This window comes from Vanellus vanellus (genome assembly GCF_965231255.1).
Source record: "Vanellus vanellus genome assembly, chromosome: 6".
Classification (NCBI taxonomy): domain Eukaryota; kingdom Metazoa; phylum Chordata; class Aves; order Charadriiformes; family Charadriidae; genus Vanellus; species Vanellus vanellus.
This window is the reverse complement of record NC_138911.1, coordinates 1,066,613-1,088,296: the sequence shown is the minus strand read 5'-3', so window position 1 is coordinate 1,088,296 and position 21,684 is coordinate 1,066,613. Positions and strand designations below refer to the sequence as shown.

Sequence of the window (21,684 nt, the reverse complement as noted above, 5' to 3'; positions counted from 1 at the left end):
CATCTACTCTTCTGTGAGCTCACACTGTAGTTAGACTGGGTGGTGTCTCAGGGAAACGGTCACCTTAGTAAAAAGGCACGCTGTTAATTTGTGTTCCAGGACTTGATACTACTTTTTATAGTTTGCCTGTGCTGAGACTAACAGATGAAAATGTTTCCTTACGTGTATTATCTACCAGTCACTAAAGATGGACTTAAATGTTCTTATGTTAACTAAGTTCTCCTTATTTGTCATAACCTCACTCAGAAAAATGTAAACAAAGAGAATTTGTTATCATAATTACTTCCCTACTCAACACCGCATCTGTATCATTTTATGGTTCCTACCAGGAGCTTTGGGGGGAATAGGAAGAATAAGTTATTTTGCTGATATAATTGGATTTAAGGTATTCTGTGGCGCATTTGAACTTTTTTGTAGTAGTAGAGGTTTTTTAGATTAGAACATAAAACCATGAAAAAACAGTCTGGCTTGAGGGTTTTTTCCCCAGTCTAGAGCTGGCTACAGCAAAGTGCATAGTTAAGTGCTTTACTGCGTCTGGACTTCCAGTCTTTAAAGATTTGAAGTTGGTAACTTCATGTCAAATCACTGGTGATAGAAAACTAGCAGCAGGGCAGAGTGTTTGGTTAAATTGTGAAAGAGCCATCTTTCCCTTGGAAAAAATCCTGAGGCAAAGGGGTGGCCTGATTGGTTCTGGGTTGGGAACTGAACTTTCCAAGACTTCTGCAAGAAGGGGTGGTGGTGGTGGTGGTGGTGGTGTCCCTATTTTCTGGATTTATCTCATTAAGAACAGTTGTTTGAAATCAGTGCCCTTTCAGTTTCCTGATGGAGAGATGGGCAAGACCAGAAACACGTTCTCCTTTTATTCCGCCTCTAATAAATGTTTTTCCCTTTGGTTGTGTCTAAAAGCAAAAGGAGGAGCTGCTGCCTCCAGTGAAACAAAAAGGCAGTGCCTCGGTTAAAGTGTTTTCTGTGCAGTGCTGCTGAGGTCAGGCTACTCTTTCCCAGCACTGCCTTTTTCAACAGTGGAAAGCTTGCATGTCCTCATGCCTTAGTACAGGTGCCTCCTATAAGCAGGTTCTTTCCATGAAAGCTGTTGTGGCTTTAGGATGAATGGAGAGATATTAGCTTCTCTAAACGTATGGAGGACAAAAGTGCAGTGCAGTATCTTTGGCACATGATCCTTAATATCCCTTTGGTGGGCTGATGTTATGAAGCAAGACATACTGATTGACTTGTGAAGTCAGTCAATATTTTTGCCTCTTGTGGTGGAAAACACATGTAACCCATTTCCTTGTAGACCTGCCGGTGATTAAAAAGCAGACAGTGTTTATCTGAATAATCCCTCGTCTGATCTTTGAGTTCTCTTGATCTTGTTAAGAAGTCTGAATTAATAAAGGTGGAGAGTTATCTACCAGGATGCCAAAACATCCTGGTGTCATGATGTGTTGCAGGGTGTGTTTATGAGGTTACAAGCTGGGAGCCAAGGTGCCCTTGTCCAGGGTGGTGCTGATACGTTACCTATTTACATGCTGAGTTACGTTCTGTTTAAAGGCATCCACAGCTTGTGTCTGATCAGGGTTCTGGCCGCGCTTGAGTGAGGAGTTACGGTAAGGATACCCATTGGCTGATGATAGCTGGAAAGGTAAAAATGAAGTCAGTGTTACCAGGAAAGGGGAAAGCTGTATCAGAGAAAAGGAGAGTGAGTGGTAGATGAATGATGGCCTGGAAGCTTTTGGTCATGATGAGGTGCACACCAAAGAAATGTTGTTCAGGCAAACCTGTATCCATGGGGCTCTGTTACAGTATAGTATCCTATTTCCTGTTGATCAGGAGGTGAGGCTGATTATTGCTGCCCTTCTCTGGCCTTACTTTCTTTCTGCATTTAACTGGAGTGACCAGATCCAACTGGGTTTTGAGCCGACTACTTGTTACGCACCACTGCGAACTCCGCAGATCCCCTTTTTCAGGGTGAGAGCTGGAAGGGAGAGGTTAAAGAAGAGAGGCTGACTTGGGGGCACAGGACTAACCTCTTCTTGCAAGTGTCCGATGTCTATTTCCCAGGGAGCTCCACGGAAGATTTCCATGGGTGGTTCCCAGCCATTGCGGAATTTGGGGATGTAGGTGGGGATATTCGCTTCTCGGGGCCATTCAGCTCTAGGATATGAAGCAGGGAATATACGGTGAGATTCACAAGGAAGATGTCTCTGAAAGCATGTCAGGGAGAAGCAGCAGCATCAGGGCATCCTTGACCCTCTGACATGAGTACAAAATCAAGCACCCTGTCTGCTTTCCCAGGAGCGTGGAGAACCTGGTGAGATGGCAGCTCTGTCCTCACCTGGATCTGGTCCATGTCTCTCCCAGGGAGTCCCAGAGGTTTATCTCTTTTGGTGTCAGGTGTCCTCTGAGGAAATCGGTGGCATCTTTCGAAAGAAGCGGGCTTACAATAGACCTGGCAAGCTCAGGGCCACCACAGCTATTGATGATCTGTATTACACACAAACACACACAAAATATGAGAGATTGTGCAGGAAATGCTCCAAATATCAAACCAGCACATACACAAAGGAACAGAAATCAAAGACTGAAAAATCGGTGGCTCTGATCCTTTGAAGTCTCTGTGCCTGGCCACTCCAAAGGAAGCCAACGTACCCGCCATGGTGACAACCTCTAAAACCAGGCAAACTCGCCTTAGACTTGCGCTTCCAAAGTTCTCCTCTATGCCTTCATATGTAAGGGTGAGGTTTCACAACACAGATGAACTAAATTAATGGTTTGCTGCCACCTAAAAGGGATGCTGTATTCCCTCAGCGTCACCTTATCCTTGCACTGCACTCATAGTACTTGATTGGCAGATTTTTTTAAGAAAAAGTAAATAGACAAATAAGGCATATAGTTACTGACTGAGTTTTCCAAGGCATAAAACGAAAGCCAGAGGGCAAGCCTTTCTGCCAAGGGATGGCTTGACTCCTGTTGGCAGCAGCTAATCCTTAGGATCTAAAAATTAGCCATTGTAAGGGCCAGGATACATCACAAGCTGGCACTTAAAAAATGGAAAATCACTTGGTATTTCTGTGTCCCTTCTGGCTTCTTTTTCAAGCTGGGATTTCTGCTTCCTATTTTCAGTGCAAATACTGAGCCGTGTTTGCTTGAAGGTGAGATCAGGCAGATTCCCAATGGGAACCACAGCTGGCTTGCACTTTTGTTCACAGTAAGTCTTTCTTAATGGGGTGGAAAGATTCATATTTGCCAGGGTTTGTGTATTTACTGCAAGCTGGGAATCAGATCAGAGGCCAGAAACACTGGCGTTATTGCTAGACTGATGAGAAAGCTTCAGCCAGCTGTGAGCAGTCTTCCAACTCCTCTACGTAATTTAGCTGCCTGTAAGCGCGAAAGCAACGTTAGACGTAAAAAGGGAGTTCACAGTGAAACCTGTGAATAACGTTTACCAGTTCCAGTGGCCCAAATAGGAAATGCACCAGCTCTGAAGCGCTGGGGTTCTGGATGTGCTTCCTCAGTTTGGCCTGAAAAGAGAAAGGGAACGCAGTTTAACCCTAACCTGATTTTGCCTGCTCTTTTCTCGCACATGGAGGGATTGTTGCTGACTGATATTTGCTATAGTTTTATTAACTATAACAGCATAAAAAGTAAGGAAACTTGTAACAGTGCACCTGAAATCAGGGAAGAAGAGTAAGTGATTGGGGAGTAGGAATCATTCAGTTTTAGATCACTTATTTTGTGTCCATTTCTAAGGGTGTTGAATTTCGGGAGGGGTGGAGTACCTACTCTGTTCAAATCAGTCCCTTTGAAGTTATTTTGAGCAGAGGGAGAAAACCTTGGCGTATTTTGGAAGTCTTAGTGCAGAAGGACCAGGCCTATTGCTTCTGACTCTTGTAAAGTTGAAAATCCCCCAAGTTCCCATGAATGACAACAACAGAGCAAGTGTTTTGCAGGGTCCCTCAGTGAATCGCTGACAAGGCAAAATCTCCATCAAGGTCTCGCCTGCAGCACCTAGAGCTGCCCTGGCTGCTGAAATGCTTGGTATTCAGAGCAGACTGTGGTGGGATGGTTAGGATTACTTTAGTGTAAGAAGTGCATTTCATTAACAGCAATCAGCTAAGCTGTGGTGAGAAACCACTTCAGTTTGTGCTTCCTTTCAGTTCTTTCATGTGGCTCGTGTTGCTGGCATCGCGATGGAAAACAGGCTCCCTGCTCCCCACCAAAATGCAAAGCATTTTAAATGCTGATGATTAAACCTTCATGTGGAGTGGAAAGTGTGAAATAACTGATGGCAGCAAGGTGACTAAATGAAATGGTACTTCACAAGGACTTTGTAGCCACGTGGCCCATGACAGTAGTGGTGGGGCAGACGTGGCAGCGCTCTACCACGCATTGCCCGCTCTCTTTCTTACTTGCCCCCAGCCTCTTGCCGGGAGATCAGCTGGTCTTGCTGGATTTGTGGATACATGGGCAGCAAAGTCTAGGCCCTGAGTGCAGGGAGAGCTCGGGCACGTGAATGAATTTCCTATGCGTTAGCTCCCATGCTGCTGATGGGACTCAGCGGTGCCGAGCTTGGGGGCTGCGTGCCAGAGCATTTGCACAGATCCACACTTGGGGCTGCACAATCAGCAGTGGCCAGGGTAGAACACTACCTACTGTGTCAGTGGTCAGAAAGGGCTGGGATGCAACAGCCAGGCTGGGATTTCTTTATACTTGGAGAATCCTCAGCTGCATCTTCAGGGAAGCTAACATCCCGCTGGGGATGTGTGGCATAGCCTCAGCACGGTGCTTGATCAATTTGTGCGAGAGCAGTGATTGCCAACCAGAGCTGATGCCTCCAAGACTCAGTCCTGAGCAGGCGAAAATGCATGCATATGTGCTTCTAAAAGAAAAGGCTGGAGTCTGGTGTCCTGCATTAAGGTTGTTTACAATCTCTGTGGTTTCCTTACTAATAACTTCTCCGGAAGGATCTTGTCAGGCTGAGTTCGCTAGGCATGTTTGGTCAGAACTGACAGAATTTCCTTCTGGCTCGTTACCCTCCTGGCCTCACAGATTTCACTAAGCAGGCCTGGCAGCACTGGGAATATTTTTATGCTTCTCCCTTTCATCCCCTTCTTAAGACGACGGCTCCTCCAGGGGAGAAAGACAGGAGCCAGGAACGTCAGGGTACCGGGGGACATCAGTTATTGTTGACCAGAGACTTTCCAGGCCCTTGTTGAAGCAGCTTTACAGCTGCTTTGCAGACAGAATTGGATGAGAGCCACTTAAAGTAGATAAGACTACCTTTTTTTTTTTTTTTTTTTTTAATATTTGCATTTTATGCTTTGGAAGGATAACAAAGACTAGAGCTCTCGCAGAACTACCCAGACTTCTAAAGGCCACAAGCAGAAGCGAATACCTAGAGTGGGGATGTCTAAATAAGCCTTTGCACAGCTCTCGGCAAGGTGGGCATGGCAGTTCTTGGCTCTCTAAGCTCACAGCTTCACAAATGCTTTAAGTCAGGACTTTCAGACTGTGTCTGAAAGGAGATGCAGGCGTTGCGCGGCCCCTGGCTGCTCAGTCCCATCCTGGACTTTCACTTCTAGTTTCAGTTTAACAACTTGGCCCAAAAAACCTGCACAAGCTTGACACAATGTTCCGGATTCTTCAGAATCCGGAATTCACACCTTTGTCCCTTGATAGTGTTTTCAGTTCAAATTCCACTTTAAGTGCTTCCTACGGTGATATATGGGGAAAAAGCCCTGGCACTGCATGGGATGAAAATACCCTCTGTGTCTTACCAAGAGGTTAAAAGCCAGTTTGGTTTTCTGGAAGCAGTCGATGAACTCGGCCTCACTTGGGGGTCTTGCTCGAAGAGTCAGCATGCCCTCTGTTATGAGAAGATGGAGAGAAAGACACTTTAATTAGAGCATCCCTTTTCAGGAAAGTTTCATCTTGCTAGCATGCAGAAAACACAGCAAAAACGGGTGTTGAGACTAGAAGTACTAAAAACCAAGGGTTCAAAAGAAGCCAAAAGTCTTTCTCTGTTTTGGAGGCTTCACTAGGCTCTGTGTGCTCTACAAGAGGGCCCCACAGAGCATCAGCACCTTCCAAACTGGTGTAGCTGCTGTTGGGTCCACAGCCGTGCTGCTGCAGCAACCTGGCCTTGCTGGGGTCTAAGCTGAGGTCTCCTCCCAACCTTCATCTGTGCCCCCATGTTCCCTGTTTGTTCTCGCCATTGCAATGTACCTGCTGGCCCTTTCTTCTTGTTCTTCTTCCCTTTCTTCCTTTGGTTGAGCTGTTTGAATGCCTCTGCAGCCTTCTGAAGCCTGGCAACAAACACTTCGATGTCATCCAGAGTGCTGTTCAGGATTTGCTGTGAGGGCAGAAATGCAAAAAACCACGATGAAAGAGAGCCCGACCTGCAAGCAGCTGGGAAGCCCCGAACCCCAGAGCGTGCCACTCTGCGCCCGCTTCATTTCCTGCAAGAATGCACAGGAACGGGGAATCCAGGCATGAAATTAAGCTGAATTCATCACTTTGTGAACACAAAGCTGTGCCTGGTTTTCTGCTGTAATTATCAATGTGACAAGTGACCTCTACTAATGGATGTATGGAAAACAGCCCCGAAACTGGACTGTGGGCTAGGGAGGAGCAGACCTTCTGAAATCAGCAGAGCTGTCACAGGTCAAAGGAGATGGTAACTGACCCAGCGATGGAGCTTTGCTTTTGTTCGCCTTGTCTTTATGAAAGGTAGAGATCAGTTTAACAATGACTAGACTGTGCGTAAATCGTCTGCTCCTGGAGGAGCCTTGCTTCCTTCCTCTCTTCTCCCTCTCCTTCTGCCTATTGACTGTGCACTGCTCTTGTTACCAACCGTTTCTTTTTCAATCTTCTGTGCTAAGATGGCTCGGGACTCTTCGTGGTCATGAGAGCCGGACCCTCGTCGTTCGTAGTCTGCAAGCAAGGGAGGGAGAGAAAAATATCTTTACTATCAGAGGTTGAAAATAGGCTCCATTAAATGCAGGGAGCTATGGGATGGTAACTCCTGGCTTGGTTGTTTCTTCTGGGTTATGAGAGCACCTCAGGAGATCACAAAGAACAGGAGGTGATCAAAGTTGCCGATTAAATCTTCCAAGGTCGCATCACCTGCCCACCAACCCTCTGTGTCGATACGCTGCCTGTTTTCAGATATAAGCAGTGAATGAATCCTGAAGGGCAGCCAGCCGTCAGCTGCGGGCAGAGCCCTGCAAGTCCTGGTCTGCAGATGCTGTGAGTCACTAACTCCTCTGCCTTTGATCCGTCTGACTGACTTAGAGGAGGTGAAGAGCCACCACACATATTGCAGAGCGCTCCACACGTATGTAAAGTGCCATCAGGGTAACTCCCACCTTCCCTTCTAACCCTCAGCTCTCGGCAGGAGCCTTTCTTGTCCCAGAGGTATCAGTTTAACTAAACAGTAGTTGAGAAAGAAGAAATAAGAGCGGGAAGTGAATGCAACTGTCTCTAGAAAGCAGCATGCCGGGAATTCTGCGTGACTGATGTTTAGACAGGCCCGTGCACAAATCAGCATTTTTATGTAAACTCGTGTGCAGTCTCTCAAGTATTTTTAATGGGTATTAAAAAAAATCCTGGAATAAAGAAAAGCACAGGCACCTCCCAGCTTCCTGAAGATGGGCGCTCAGTGAGGGGGGTGTGATGTTTCAGCATGAGCAATTGCTGTGTGGCCTCTTGTGAAAAGAGTGGCATGTCAGTTCGGTGAAACCGGGTTTGGAAGGGCCAGCACAGCAGGATTTATTAAGTGAGAGAACTGGGCGGGGGGCAGTTTTGGCAAAGAACTGTGAAAAATGTACATCATCTTTAAGCGTTCAGATGAGGCGATTAGTTTTGACAGGTTTTGTAGAAAAAGCAGTAAAGCGTGTTTCAAAGGAGAAGCAATCTCAGCAAACAAGCATCACTGGAGGCTTTCTCCTGTCACCTGCTTTCGTGCCAGGCGCTGTGTTCTCAGGTCCAGAAATCCTGCCTGGGTAAATGCCCAGCTCTGCTGATGTAAGCAACACACTTAGAGCTTTATGCTAAGCAGCCTGGGAAGGGCAGAGTTAAGGGTGGCCGTTTCATTAAAAACTGCTGTGCATCAGAATATAGATGTTTATACATGGCCCAACTCTGAAATATGGATCTTATTTTCGTTATGCAAAACTGGACCTTGACATAGGCTCTCCATTCAGGAGGCCAGAGCAGCTGTTTGGCTTCAGATCCCATCCCTGGGAAATCAGTGTTTTCTCTCCTCAGCTGGTGTTTGGAATTTCTTATAATATCCTGATTATGTGTCGTCTTTGAACCTAGAAACTCATCCTAAGAGAAGGTGGTAGAGTAGACAATGACATGAAAGGCTTACAGTTTGTTTGTCATTTTAGACAATTCGAGCTTTTGTCATAGGAAGAGTTTACTTCTGTTACTTTCTCCAAAGAGAAATACAAGTTTTTTCAAGCAGGCTGAAGTCAGGATGGTTTTGGAACAAGATTTTAGATTAGCACATGAGAGAGATGAGCTCGGATCTGCATTTCCACGCTCAACTCTAGGAGAATTCATGCCAATGACTTCTGAGGGTGAAATTTTAGCTCCTGTGAAGTCAGCAGAGCCAGGAGTTTGCCTTTCTGACCAGGTCTGTCTTGTCTGTACGTTTTAAGATCACAGGTGCCTGATTCAAGATTCATGTGATTACTCAGTTTTATGAGGGGCTTTCAACTCTTTTGGGAATTTCAGTATCCCCAAAATACAGGTGATGTTACAAGCAGTTTCTAGGAGCTTTGATTTATTGAGCTGCAATTGAGAAGATGCCTGCAAGCTAGCCTGGTGGGTAGAAATGTTCACTGTGGCCCAATTTTTAAGCATTTACAAAGCACAGCCAGCGATGCAACAAATAGCTGTGCATTTGGTATGTATCTGTGTTTTATTATAACACTGTGGGGAAGAAAAACACTGGGCTTCCCCATGCTCCAGCGATACAGGGCCTGGAAATGACCACAGGCCATTTCAGGAGGGTTGGCTGTCTGGGCTGATGCATCCCTTGTCCCCAGGACAGACTTGCTGAGTGCTCCCAGTACCTGGATCGTGCTGGGAAGGGGGTGCCACCCGGTTCCTGTTCATCCCCGAGCCTCGTGTGTCGTGCTGGATGGGGATGGGAGCTGGCCCTTGTGGTGGTGGGAGGATGGATTGTCTCTGCCTGATCTTTTCTTGGTTTGCTCTGCAAGAGAAATGATGCAGAAGAACCCCATCAGTGGCTGCCAGACCTGTTTCTGAGAGACTGGTGTGCGAGTGTACCATTGTAAGCTTACTTTTTTTTTTTACTCCCAGCTGTACCCTGCAGTACTTACTTGAGTGTCTGTGGCCGTATCTTCTTCCCATGCTTGTGGTCTGCCAGGGCACTTTCTATGTCCTCGTGAACCATCTCCGCCTCAAATATAAAACAGGGATGTTTTTAAGGGCTTTGCTTTGGAAAGGATTAAGGGCTGTGAGCGGGCGAAGGGGGAAGGGGCTGGCAGACAGCTAGGAGCTGTTTCACACCAGCAAGGAGGGCTCTGCTCACCTCTACCTCGTCGCAGTTGAAGAAGTGGATGTCAGGTTTGTGCTGTTCCGAATCCTGACACACCAGGAGGAGGATGGAGGAATAGCGCATCTGATTCAGCACTGTCTGGCAGTGCTGGACTGTCGGCAGAGGGAAGTCCTCCAGCTCCTCCTGGAAGAGAAAGAAGAAGGGGTGAGGCAATGGGGAACTGTTGAACTGACGGGGAATGGTCCTGTGTATGAACTGTTGGGATCCCTGTTTGAGGAGAGAGACCTGGCACAGCTTGTGGTTTGCTGGGCTCTTCAAAGGTGTACGTCAAGGTTTGCAGAGGAGCTGTGGTTTAGGAGAGGGGTGGATGGCAAACAGAGGTGAGCTCTTTTTCTCCTTTGAGTCCTCAATATGGGACCAAGTGTGAGACTTCAGCAATTTGCGCTTTGTTTCTCTCCATCATGTTATTGCTGTGCTCTACCTGCACCAGTATACTTGTTGTGCAACCCAGCAGAACACTGGGAAGAAAGATGCTTTCTGTGAGGGGTTTACCATCCCACTGTCTCCTTGGATGACCTTGGGCTCATATTCCTTAATTTCTTATCGCTAAAATCAGGGCGGCACCATCCCTTTCCCCCTGTCTGGGTGGTCTTTCCCCTCAGATTAGGTGCCCTGTGTGCGTGTACGTGTATCACCTGACAAAGTGCGGCACTGTGTTCAGGCAGGTGATCCTGCGTGTTATTGTAATGCGAGTAATATGTCCTTCCCTCTCTGTTTATGCTTTATGCGGATGTCTGTGGACCTGTAAGTCTGCTTCACTCCCACAGAAAGCAGTTTTACTGTTGGCCTGGAGCACAGCTCGAGGTATCTTTCACCTGGAGTATCTGTATCTGGAGCTGTGGATAAATCATCCCACACCTACCTGCCCTTTGAATTAGAGTCAGCCAGCCCCTGCACACCCAGGAGTGGATTTTGGTAGTGATTCACCCTTGTTTGGGTTCCTTAGAAAAGGGTATTCCAGGCAGAATGGGAAGGGCACACACTGCACTCCAGGCGAGTAGCTCTCGCAGAGCTCTGGGTACCTGTGACTCGCAGTCCAGCAAGCGGATGGACTTGTCGTTCACTTGCAGCAGCATCTCCTGTGTCCAGATCTTCTCTTTTGAGTTGAGCAAGATGAGTTTTCGAATAGCATCGTCCACCGTCACAATGGACTCGCTCTTGTCCATGATGAACGTGGCCAAGTGCTGAAGTTGGGAGGAAAGGAGGAGAAAACGGGTGAAAAAGCTTTGATGGTGTGCGTACTGTAAATGAGTGGAGAAACCATCTCTAAAGACTTGAACTACCGTTTGTCTGCTCTTTAGAGCACAGGCATGAAAGAGTTACTTCAGAACATGTACGTTCTGGTTGTTAATACCAGCCTATCTGTAGTGGTGAGAGATTAGGGTTTCGTAATGCAGCAAGAGTTTTCATAACGAGTTTCGCCACTTGCATATTTATCTCATCGTATGTCAATTCTAGCAGCTCTGGCCCCCGGCCAGCAACATGTGTTTGCAAATGCTTTGTACACACGAAATTAGTCCCCTGGCTTTTCTGAAACTGGCTTGGTAGTTCAAATACGGTAGTTAAGCCCCACTTGCCAAGCTAAAAGTGCTTGCATTTTGCTTGGCTCACGTTGCAGATCTCCCTGTGTGGAATTTGTCCCAGGCAAAGAGCTCGCACAAGCCATGGGCAGTTAGTCCTCTGTGCCGAGGTGGGATCCACGCGATGTACGGGCTTTGGGCAGGTCTCCTGCCCCGGATAATTCAACAGGCAGCACCATTGCAGCAGAGAGAGCTTCTGCGCTGCAAAGCTACCTGCTCTGCAAGGCAGCTCCGAACCTGGCAGCTGACTGCTCCAGCCCTTCAATCCCCTCAGGTTGCCTTCCCCTCAAAAATACCCAAATCACCCCTCAGGGTAGTGAAAGTTGGTGTCACTGACTGTAAGAAAGGACTTTTTTGCTACTTCCCTCTGTCCCACACTGGGGCTTTACCCTGGTTTTCCTTCCTCCCTCCTATAAACCCAGCCCAGGACTCTTCCCACCACCAGCCTGGCTTCCATGCTGTGCTCCCCTCTTGTGCAGTGGCGCCGGGAGCAGCTCGGGTAAGGTGGTAATGGCCCAAACATGACTGCACTCGCGTGCTCTCCCATCCCTGCTCTAACTGTGTCCTGAAGCTTGTGGCCATCCCAGCTTTGCACTTGGCACTCGTATTTACAGAGAGTTTGTGCAATTGAGGTGCACCCGCAGGCTTTGGGCTGCTCCTGGGGCTCCATGCGAGGGGAACACATGTATCCCCCCAGAGCAGCGGGTGAAGGCCCCTCCAGAAATGCAGGTAATTTCTTTATCTCCACTCTGATCAGCAGCCACTGCTCTCTGTGCATGGGGAGAACATGAGTCTGCCAGCAGAGGGGACTGTGAGGCAGGAGAAGCTGTGAGCTTTACTGGCTCGGAGCAGCCAGGCTGTTTTCTGTGCAGTTGTCCCTGTGCGAGTGACAGCACAGCCAGGCCACGTGTTCAGGTGACAACAGGGGAAGGGGAAAGAATCCAGGAAGGAAAAGGAAATGGTCCCGTTTCACCTCGTTCCCTCTTGTGCCCTGCTGTGTTCCTGGTGAGGAGAAGGGAAGGAGAACATGCCCGACTGGGAAAAGGGGCCGAAGGTTTTCCATGTCATAACCAACTTTCTCCAGGAGAGAAAGGCAGGAGGTTTTCGGATGGGCAAGTTATAGGCCTGACCAACGCCTCTGTGCTGCAGCTAGTCCACAGGCCTGCTGCCAGGAGGCTGATGACACCAGCTTTCAACTCCTCTCTTCCTTGGGATATTGATGGCCCATCCATCAGCATGACCCTCTCGCCCCGCTTCCCCTACTCAAGAGCATTAGGGTAAATAACACGTTGCTGCTGAATCGGCTGTGGGTCAGCTGAAGAGCTGTGGAGCAGATAAACCTCCTTGGCAGGGAGACCCAGGTACTGCAGGCACAGCAGATCCAGTACATGTGTTTGCTGTGGGTCTGGGGGCACCGGTGTGGCAACCCCAGAAACAGTCCTGCCGGGCATGTAGTGTTTGTGTGGATGGCAGCAGTGGAAACTCCTACTTGTCTTTGATGCACAAATCCTGCAGCCTGGTTTCAAAGCAAGGGCTGGAAAAATGGGGCACATTCAAAGCAACCCACAAATTGGGATGTGAAATGAGGAGAGGCTCTTTGTTGTCTCTAGCTCAGGGATGAGTTTTGCCTAGTTTTTCTCCCTCTGATCCTGTCTTTGTGCCTTCTCCCAATGATCAGACATAACCTTTTTAGGGTTCAAGCAGTTTCTTTTAGTGCTGACTCTTTGCTACGGTGGTGCCTTATCTCAGGGGTCAGGGTCTGGCATGGCACAAAAAGACAGTCTTTGCCTCAGAGGACTAGCAAGCAAGAGCCACAAAACACAAGAACAGAAGGAGAAAAGGCTGGGGGAAAATGTGACTGTTCCCAGTAGCAGTCTCAGCTCATTAACCGATTAAAGAACCCAATGGGTAGTGTCCACAATCAGCGTGTGCCTCAGAGGGCAAGGAGGAGGATGAGAGAGTTGCTCGGGAAGGCAGTCCTTTTTCACCTGTAAAAGCCCAGGGAGACACAAAGCAGGACGTAGACTAAGAGGCAGCAAAAGCTGACCCTGCTCCAGCACCAGGGAGGGAACTGGCACTGTACTGCGATGGAAATAGGTTACAAAGGGGCCTCGGAGAGGCTGTGAACATTGGGGTTTGATACGGAGCAGGCGGACCTGAGGAGGATCCGTGTACTTGGAGCACGGAGCCTTGGATGGTCGTGTTGAAGCACAGGCGAAAACCGTCATTGTAATCGGTTCCAGACAAGGTGGGCACGGGGGGAAAAGCTCAGATTTAAAGCACTGAAAGGGCTGAGTCTTTAAACATGACGGTCGACAGTGGGAATTGAGGGTGGAGAGGATTTGTAGTGAGCAATTTGTTGTTAAGGTGGCTGTTGGATAATTCACAAAGACTGGAAAGAGCAGAGAAGAGGATAAACACTGCAAAGTGCACGAGTGTTCATAAAGCAAAGGTATTGGGTGAGGCACTGTCTAAATAAAGCTCCTGGCAAGTATTTGAGCTGAAAGCTGAGATTAGCCATGCAATCAGATATGAAAAGCATGCTCACGTATATATTACTGTAACTGTAAAATAGTGCACGAAAAGGTATTTGCAAAGTCAATATTATCTGTGCAGATGTGACAAACCCTCTCCTCTGCTTTCTGAGCAGTGAAGAGAACTGGTTTATACCTGATGACGGGCATTCTTATCTGTTCTGTTATTTTAACTGCCAGGTTTACAATCTTCATAAATTCCTTTGTTGCTTACTATTAAGTAAGTTAATTTTCACGGAGGGGAAAGCCACTTGTCTAACTCAGACTCATTAGGATATTTTTTCTTTTCCGTTTACTTTGGATACTGGTGGAGCGAGAGGAAGAGAAGCTTGCTACTGTCTTTGATTTATCTTGTGAAAACCTCTGTTCATCCAGATGGATGTTCAAATACAGTAGCTTTTGTAAGAATGGGCAATGAGTCCGTCCACTATTAAACTTTGATCAGCTTATGGATTACTTCAAAGAGTGTAAAATGTCTCTTGTAAGGAAACCTCTTCCTCCCTCACTGCCTGCCACTGAAATCCTGTTTGCCGTGGCCAAAGTTCAAGGTAGAGACTCGCAAATGGGTGGCATATGGCATAATTAATGAAGAATTCACGTACGTGTCACTGTTTAAAGTCCCTTCTCTGCTTCCGTGAGTGACTTTATTTGGTAAGAGTCACTGATGGGGATGGTTGGCAGGGCCACCGATGGGGCAGCTGGCCATCAAGTTACTTTCTCTGATGGAAACCAGGGCCTCTTTCCAAATAAGCATTTTTAAAAGTCTAAATTTCTTCTGTAAACAAGTGAAGAGGCTCCTTTATTTCTAACTGTGTACTTAAGCTCTTTGCTGGACTGGGGTCTTAAACCAGAGAAGAGAGGGCCCTGTCTACTAAATATGAACCTCGTAAAGTGTTTTCCTTTCTTGTCTTGCCCAGTTTTCAGTGATGAATGGTCCAGCTGGCTTCAGACGGGCACCTCTGATCCTGTGGTATGGAGGCCACTGGCCTGCACTGGCATGTGGTATTCCAGGAATCACCGGGCTCAGGACAGCCAGGCTGGCTCCTCTTTTTTTTTTTTTTTTTTTTTTTTTTTTTTTTAAAGTGGATGTCTGTGACAATGGGAGATGAATTTAGCTTAATGCCTGTCATGGTTGCATGGTTGAAGGGTTTTGAATTACTTGAGAGGACACAGTAGCTGAGGGAGAGCTGAAAGATGATAGTCTGTGTGGTCTCTGTTGTTTGGGCAGATGAGTTCCTGTAGCCACCGCGGGAACCCCAGTTTTAACCTGTCTGTCTGTGCTGATCAAGAAGGGTTTGAAGCATGGGGTGATGAGAGGGACAACAGCTCCCACCACTCTCCTTCAAATGCAGCAGAGGAACCGAGGACAGCAGCTTCTCTGTTTTCTATCTCCTTATACAGCATTTCCTTTGCCTTTTTAACATTTCTCCCCGCCCTTACTCAACACTTTAATTTGATGAATCCTGATTATTCAGAAAGGAAATACATTTTTGATAAATTATGGGTTTGTATGCCATTTTCAATTTAAATTTGAAGTGGAAAGGAGGTTCACGTGTAATTAAACCAACTCCGTAGTCTTTAATGATCGTTTAAGAGGGCAGAGTTGCTGCCCTCAAAATGTCCCCAGACACTGGTCCCAGAGGTAGCCCAGCAAGGAAAAGGGGACAAGCCAGGAACTTCCAAGCCTTTGGTACAGGTCAGCACACTGGACATGCAGAAGCAGTGACCAGTCTCTTGTTTCACTCCCTGTCCTGGTGGACAGGTCTGTCTATGTGGGTGTCTCTCCCACTCTTCAGTTCAAAGAAACACACGGGATCCAAGGGAGGGACAGGTAAATGGTCAGGGATGCCCTTTGTCACATGGTGTGGGAGAAGCCATGGAAGTCTGGACCCGGCTTAGTTATGGGATTTGAGCGTGATTCAGAGTTGTGCCATGGAAAGCTGTTTGTAGCCTTGTGGGAGGATCTGTGAGCTATACCAGTGTCTATTCACTTGGACTTTCAAATAATGTCGTACTATAACAGAACAACTGCTGCTCTCCAAAGCAAGGAGTTGGAGAGGAGCAGCAGCCAAATAAAAGATGGCAGGAGAGCTGGTGTTGACTTTAGGCAGAGCAGGCAATGTGTAAGAGGAGAGAAAGGAGAAGGGTCTAGTCCAGCTGGAAACCTCCAACTCGTAGGAAGGAGTGGGGTCAGTCTTGAGAGAGGAATTGTCTCCAGACTTGTGCTGTTCTCATTGTCCTTTAGTTTATCTCCTCAAAGTGTCTGTGGTGAAGAAATTCCTGTGCTCCACCTACGTGTGCTCTTTACTTTGCTGCGCTTTTGTGCTCAAAGGAATCGGAGGAGAAGCCCAGATGACCCCACGCTTCAGTAGCGTGTTACGTGTGATTGAGAGGACCTGGGTGGTCTCAGCCCCTGGGTCAGGGCTGGCAGGACCATGGTGACCCACAGCTCAGTCACAGTGGATGGCTAAGTCTGAAAGTGTGTCCTACAGTCCTACAGGAGCTACAGATAGTGAGGGCATCCAGCTGGGTGGGAAGCTCAGGAGGCAAGTTTATCTACGGGCGCTGGGGAGCCAGGAACTGCAGTAAAGAAATATGAGGTTTCGAGCAGCTTTGCTGTTTGCCTCTCCCCAGGTATGAAGAGTGACGCTTGCTTATTGTAGGAAGGTTCCCAACTCCTCTTTGGCCTAATGAAGGAAACGCGTTGCATTACCAGTATCTATCACTGATGTTGGCCTTTCAGCCCCGTAACGTTTCATTGCATACTCACCTGTACGTGGTACTGCGAAGTCTCGTGCATAATGACATTAGAGTTGGAATATTTTTTCCTTTGTTCTGAAAAAAAAAAAAAAAAAGCCTTCATTGTAGTGGCTGTTTATTGGTACATCAGGGTCTGAGAATTACAGCACTCGTGATGGGGTGCTACAGTCTTTGTCATAGTCTCTGAGCTTCCAGCTTCAATCGGAGCATTGGGAAAAATAAGACATATTAATGACATTAACTTTTGTAACAAGGATTGACAAACGGGGCGTGTAGGGTACATATTCTAGTTGTATCCCTTAATGCTGATGATAATGTGATTCCTGGAGGCCAGCACCATTTGTGGAGGAATGAAGCCTAGTGTACAGGAAAGCCCCAGATGACAAATGATTAGGGAGGCTCTCGGAAGAGGGCTGGGGAGGTGAGGAGTGGCTTGGGAAGGCTGGCAGAAGGCTATGACATGCACGTGGCAAGAAGGGAAAAAAATCCAACCGCAACCCACCAATTTGGACATAACAGCCCTCTGAATCATCCTCCAGAAAAAAACCTCTGTGCTACCGTGACGCTTTTAGTTTGCTTTCTCACATTTCCTGGCCAGCTGCAGTAAAGCGCAGTAGTTGCAGAGAGGAAGGGCTGCAGGGACCAAGGCCAGCCAGTCGGAACCTGCGTTTCTTGTATGATTATTTTATGAGGCAACAAAACCTTCATTACTTCCCGCATTTCTTACTGGAAAGCAGCGGTAAAGAGTAATTGGGAAAAAATTGCTTGAAATTTTGTGAGGCTAATGAATATAATCCTGTAAGAATTTACCCTGCCAGCTCTTACTCGCTGTTTAATTGGTACCTGTCCACGGATTCCTTATAAATACTTTGCTTGAATAGTAAAGGAGTAACTATCCAGGCCTAGAGTGATCTGGGAACGACCAAACTGAAAACATCTTCCTCACCAGCAGAGGACATCCTCTGATCTCTGGTTTGCTTAGAAAATGCAATGACAGTTTTATATATTTTCATCCTTCTTAAAGCCTGTGTTCGAGTATCCTGTCCTCTCTAGCAACGGTCACAGCCAAGGGGATTTCATAACGCAGCAAATGTTGAGGCTTCTCATGTTTTAAAGAAGTAGATATTAATCTTGGTTTATTTGTGGTTTACTTCAAAGCTCTCTTTAATGCCCTCCCTGGGATGTTGGCTTCTCTCTTGTTTCCCCCTTTTCTTTGAACACAGAACATGTGGTCTCATTTAACAAATTTCACATTAAAAAGGCTGGCACCTAGAAAAAGAATAGCCTCGTAGGAAGTCATTTGGTCGGTTTCCAAATTTTTTTTGGTGAAGTGGTACAAGACCCAGGTAAAACTCTCCCAAATGTTTCTTTAATTTATATTTTTAGTGGCACGTCACGCTTTTGGGGGAGTGTTATTCAATTAGACTTAGAAGAAATACTGGTAATATTTTTGATTGCTGAAAGTTGGAAGCTTTCTGTCTAATCAAAACAAGGTGACTTTTTTTTTAGTAAAAAAGATGGAAAACTGAAGATAAGTCTCTTTCAAAGTACGTAGAGTGAAATGAAGTGACTATAAAGCAGAGCAAGGGCAGGGTGGTAACTGGAAGGGGCTGGAGGTGGTATGGAGCTTTGGGAAAGAGCAGGGTCTGCTGGAGTACTGACCATCCTGTGGTGCCCCTGGGAGGTCTCTGCCCACACGGATGGGCTATGGGCAACCAGGGCTCTGTCTGCTCACTCCTTCAGGTGATAATTTGAGAAAGGGGACAGCAGCCTAACGAAGGTGCTGGTGATGTAGCTCCTCCCTAGGAACAACATGGTTTGTTTGACTTTTTCTTTTGCCGTTCTCTGAAACGGCAAGTGTTTTGCATCCTTTTAGTTTGTTCAGCAGGACAAATACCGGTCTGTGCACTGAGTTCTTCCCTGGTTTGCCTCTGTGCAAATCCTTTCCCTTGTGGGTAAAATGCGCACAGCTCAAGGGGCTGAAGGACCTCGAGCGGTAATTCTGGCTTTACCACTGCTAGTGTCCTGCCTTTTTTTTTTTCCCCCTTTTGTCCCTTGTGTAAAAGAGAAGTGACTATTTCCTATCTGCTGCTGCTACTGTTGTACCATTGAAGTCACTATCCCGTTTGTTTCCCCCTGTGAAGTGGCCTCTCGGTGCCCAACGTGGCCAGACGTGGTCTCCTTCAGCTTTGCCTTCCTGCTGTTGGTTGTGGGGCAGAACCTGCTTTGCAGACAGAGAAGCTGCCGAGCCCTGGCCCCGAGCAGTGAGCAACCTGGGCTCACCTGGAGAAGTCAGCCAGGTTCTCCCTTCAACCGGCCACCCTCAGCAGGGACAGGAGCAGGCTGTTGCCTGACGGCTGTGCGTTGCCACGAAAAAAGGAAGAGTGACGAGGGTGAGTGATGGGAACAGCACCTGCTCTGCTTTTGTGGTGTTTGCACATTTTGTTAACATACTCTTTACAAGCATGTCTTATTGCGATTGCTGTGGGAGTGACAGTGAGGGGACTCCCAAGCTGCTGGTCGGGGAGAGGAGCTGGGGTGTGTGCAGGGGAAGACGGCAGGGCATGTGGTGCACACGTCTGCCCACCCCGTGGGTCTCCTGCCTTGGGTCTGTGTATGGGAAGAGGTGCAGCAAGTGGAACAGAGGGGTACAGGGCACCCGCAGAAGGGAAAGCTGGCACGGTCAGCACAAGCACTGACTGAAACAGTGCTGCTCTGACAGCCTTTTCCTTCTCTTCTGGCTATATCCCTGCAAAAACAGTCTCTGACCACTTCACCCCAAGAAAGCACAGTGTCTTGGTTGCCTACAAACCATGGAGTTGTCTTCCACAAGATCTACTAAGCCTGTCCTTTAAGTCTTCTCCAAAGCTACCAGTAATCACAGAGACTCCTGCAAAGGGACAACTTCTCTAGCAGCTGCCTGCTGCCGTTGCTCCTGTTGCTGCTCCATACTAGTTCAGACCATGCGTCTCAACCTCCCTGTCCCTGAGCTCGCTTGAGTAAACTTGTCTGACAACAGTTGCATGGGAACAGCGGAGAGGTCAGTGGGCTGCAGCAATGGGATGGAGAAGTGAGGGTCAGGATTGGAAAGGATAGCAGTTCCTGAAGCTGGTGACAGCGACGGAGAAGGCGTGACACTGAATGACAGCCTGAGTGCGGTTGGGGGGGTGATTTGCCGACTCTGATATGTGTTCCCCTTTAAGCCTTGCATGAGAAGCGTGCTAGCAAGGATTAAATGCAGCAAACAGAGCATCCTGCTGTGACAAGAGCAGAAAACAAATCCCAAAGCACTGGTTTGGAGCTTTAACTTAGTCCCGGGGATGTCCTTGTATTCACTTCTCACCTGAATAGCTGTTATTTAAACCCTCTGCCAGTAGATCCTGAGCAAAGGAAGGAGAGACTGGCCTGAATCTGCTGCTTTCCCAGAGACTTGACAGAAGTTAAAGTATCTTAGAGGCACGTGCCTCCTTGGCACTGATTGCCAGGATTTCTGCAAACGTCCTTCCTCATGACCGTGTGTGTTCCTGCATGTAACATGCAGCTTCATGCCTAGATTTTTTTCCTGCTTAGAATGGGACAGGATTTTGAACCAACCCATCCGGCCTCTGACAGTGTTCCTGTTTCAGGTTACCTTGATTTAGCTCACACCTAGCGGGAATTTGGGATTTCTTTGCCTGTCCTAAAATCAGACCGCTGTCAGGGAGGGTGGTTAAAAACTGGTTATGGCTGAACAAGCTCAAACCTCTCGGGTATATTGTATTGCGGGTCTCGCAGTGTTTTCTTGCTCAGTGTCTGTCAGGTGCTCTCACTCCTGTGAGCTGCCCTGGTTTGGGCTGCGAAATGCTGGTCAGGCACATGGGGCGGTGGGGTTGGGATCAGGGCCTGGGACACGTGCAGGTTTGCAGCATGCTTTTGCTTTGGGTTCTACCTCGTTAGCGTGAACCCTTTTCCCATAGATCACCCTTGCATCTCTGTTATGCTTTTATTTCTACTTGGTTTCCGCGGGAGGGGGATGAGCATGTCCCTGAGCTCAGCTCGGGCTCAGTGGCATTGCCAGCAGGTGTCTCTCCAGAACAAGCACTGGCCCGAAGAGCTGCTTTCCTTGGGATTTAGCTTGGGTTTTTCACCTTTCTCCTTGGCCAGCAGAGACGAGCTTTTAAATTGAGCTCATTTTGGTACCTCTCTGAAGACGCAGGGCTGAGCAGTGGTAGCAAACCTGCCTGTGGCTGCAGGAGCACGCTGAGCATACAAAGATAGCCCAGAGACAAGGAACGCGACAAGAGATGCTGCTGCTTTCATTCGGAGCCTAGCAAGGGTTGATAGAAGCTGATTTCTAATGCATTTAAACACTTTTCTAACACTCTCTAAGCCTGAGGTGTGCCATCAGCTTGGCACCTGAGTACTTTGCGCCTTGAAGCTCTGTGCCTCTGACTGAAAACACACAGCAGTGTGCTTTGCCTCTGTGGCTGATTCCTGGTAGCCCTGAAGTGGCTACTGTTGGCAAGTGGAAATGATTTATTGGCGGGCACACTGGCAAAGGCTTTAACGGAGAATGCAGGTCTCCAAGCTGGTGCCTTTTACACCACCGCCACCGAGTCAGAGGTGGAACGAGGACAGTTTGGGGGAGGGAAAGACCTCAGACACCCAGCACAGCACCCCACTTGGCCATTAACTTCCAGAGTGACCTTGAGTAAATTAATTAATATTTCAGCATGGCCACTTCCCACCTTAGGCTCGCATTGAAGGGTCAATGGCGACTTCTGTTTGCTGTGTGTTTTAATTGCAGTCTGCCCTACTTCAAATGTGGGGCAAGGTCTGGAATAGGGCACGCGGCAACACACGCCGCAGGGATTCGTGTCTGAGGTGAGCAACTTCTTTTTTTCTCTTGGTAACCTCGATTTCCTCACCAAGCATTTCTCATGTAAATAGATGACACTAATGGAAATGAGAACACCGCGTCTGTGTGGGATGGAGACAAGTTTGGATTTTAAGACATCCCGTCCCCTCCTTTTAAAAAGGGAGTGGAAAAGGCTGAAGTGGTTGGTCTGGAAATAAAAAGTTTTTACATTAGGACAGGCAAATGTCTCCAGCCCTGAAAGGAAGGGTGCAGAGCTGCATCAGGAGCTGGTGGTCCCTGAGGAAGGGAAGTATACTGGGACGTGATTTCTAGAGGAAGGGTAGTGTAGGTCTGTGTTTTCTGGTAGGAGAACAGCCTACC

General features: G+C 47.7%; 1 protein-coding gene across 1 annotated transcript in view; it reads right to left on the bottom strand.

Annotated features, from left to right (window-relative positions):
- The window catches only part of EPS8L2 (EPS8 signaling adaptor L2), a 68,179-nt gene that overhangs the window by 11,788 nt on the left and 34,707 nt on the right, over positions 1-21,684 (bottom strand). The window contains exons 4-15 of the mRNA XM_082485105.1: positions 16,477-16,541; positions 10,615-10,776; positions 9,566-9,715; positions 9,354-9,433; positions 9,084-9,223; positions 6,854-6,933; positions 6,226-6,352; positions 5,778-5,866; positions 3,447-3,521; positions 2,336-2,484; positions 2,028-2,154; positions 1,519-1,634 (exon numbers count right to left, since the gene is read on the bottom strand). Coding sequence (XP_082341231.1) covers positions 1,519-1,634; positions 2,028-2,154; positions 2,336-2,484; positions 3,447-3,521; positions 5,778-5,866; positions 6,226-6,352; positions 6,854-6,933; positions 9,084-9,223; positions 9,354-9,433; positions 9,566-9,715; positions 10,615-10,776; positions 16,477-16,541 — 1,360 coding nt within the window. The remainder of the gene's footprint in view (positions 1-1,518; positions 1,635-2,027; positions 2,155-2,335; positions 2,485-3,446; positions 3,522-5,777; positions 5,867-6,225; positions 6,353-6,853; positions 6,934-9,083; positions 9,224-9,353; positions 9,434-9,565; positions 9,716-10,614; positions 10,777-16,476; positions 16,542-21,684) is intronic.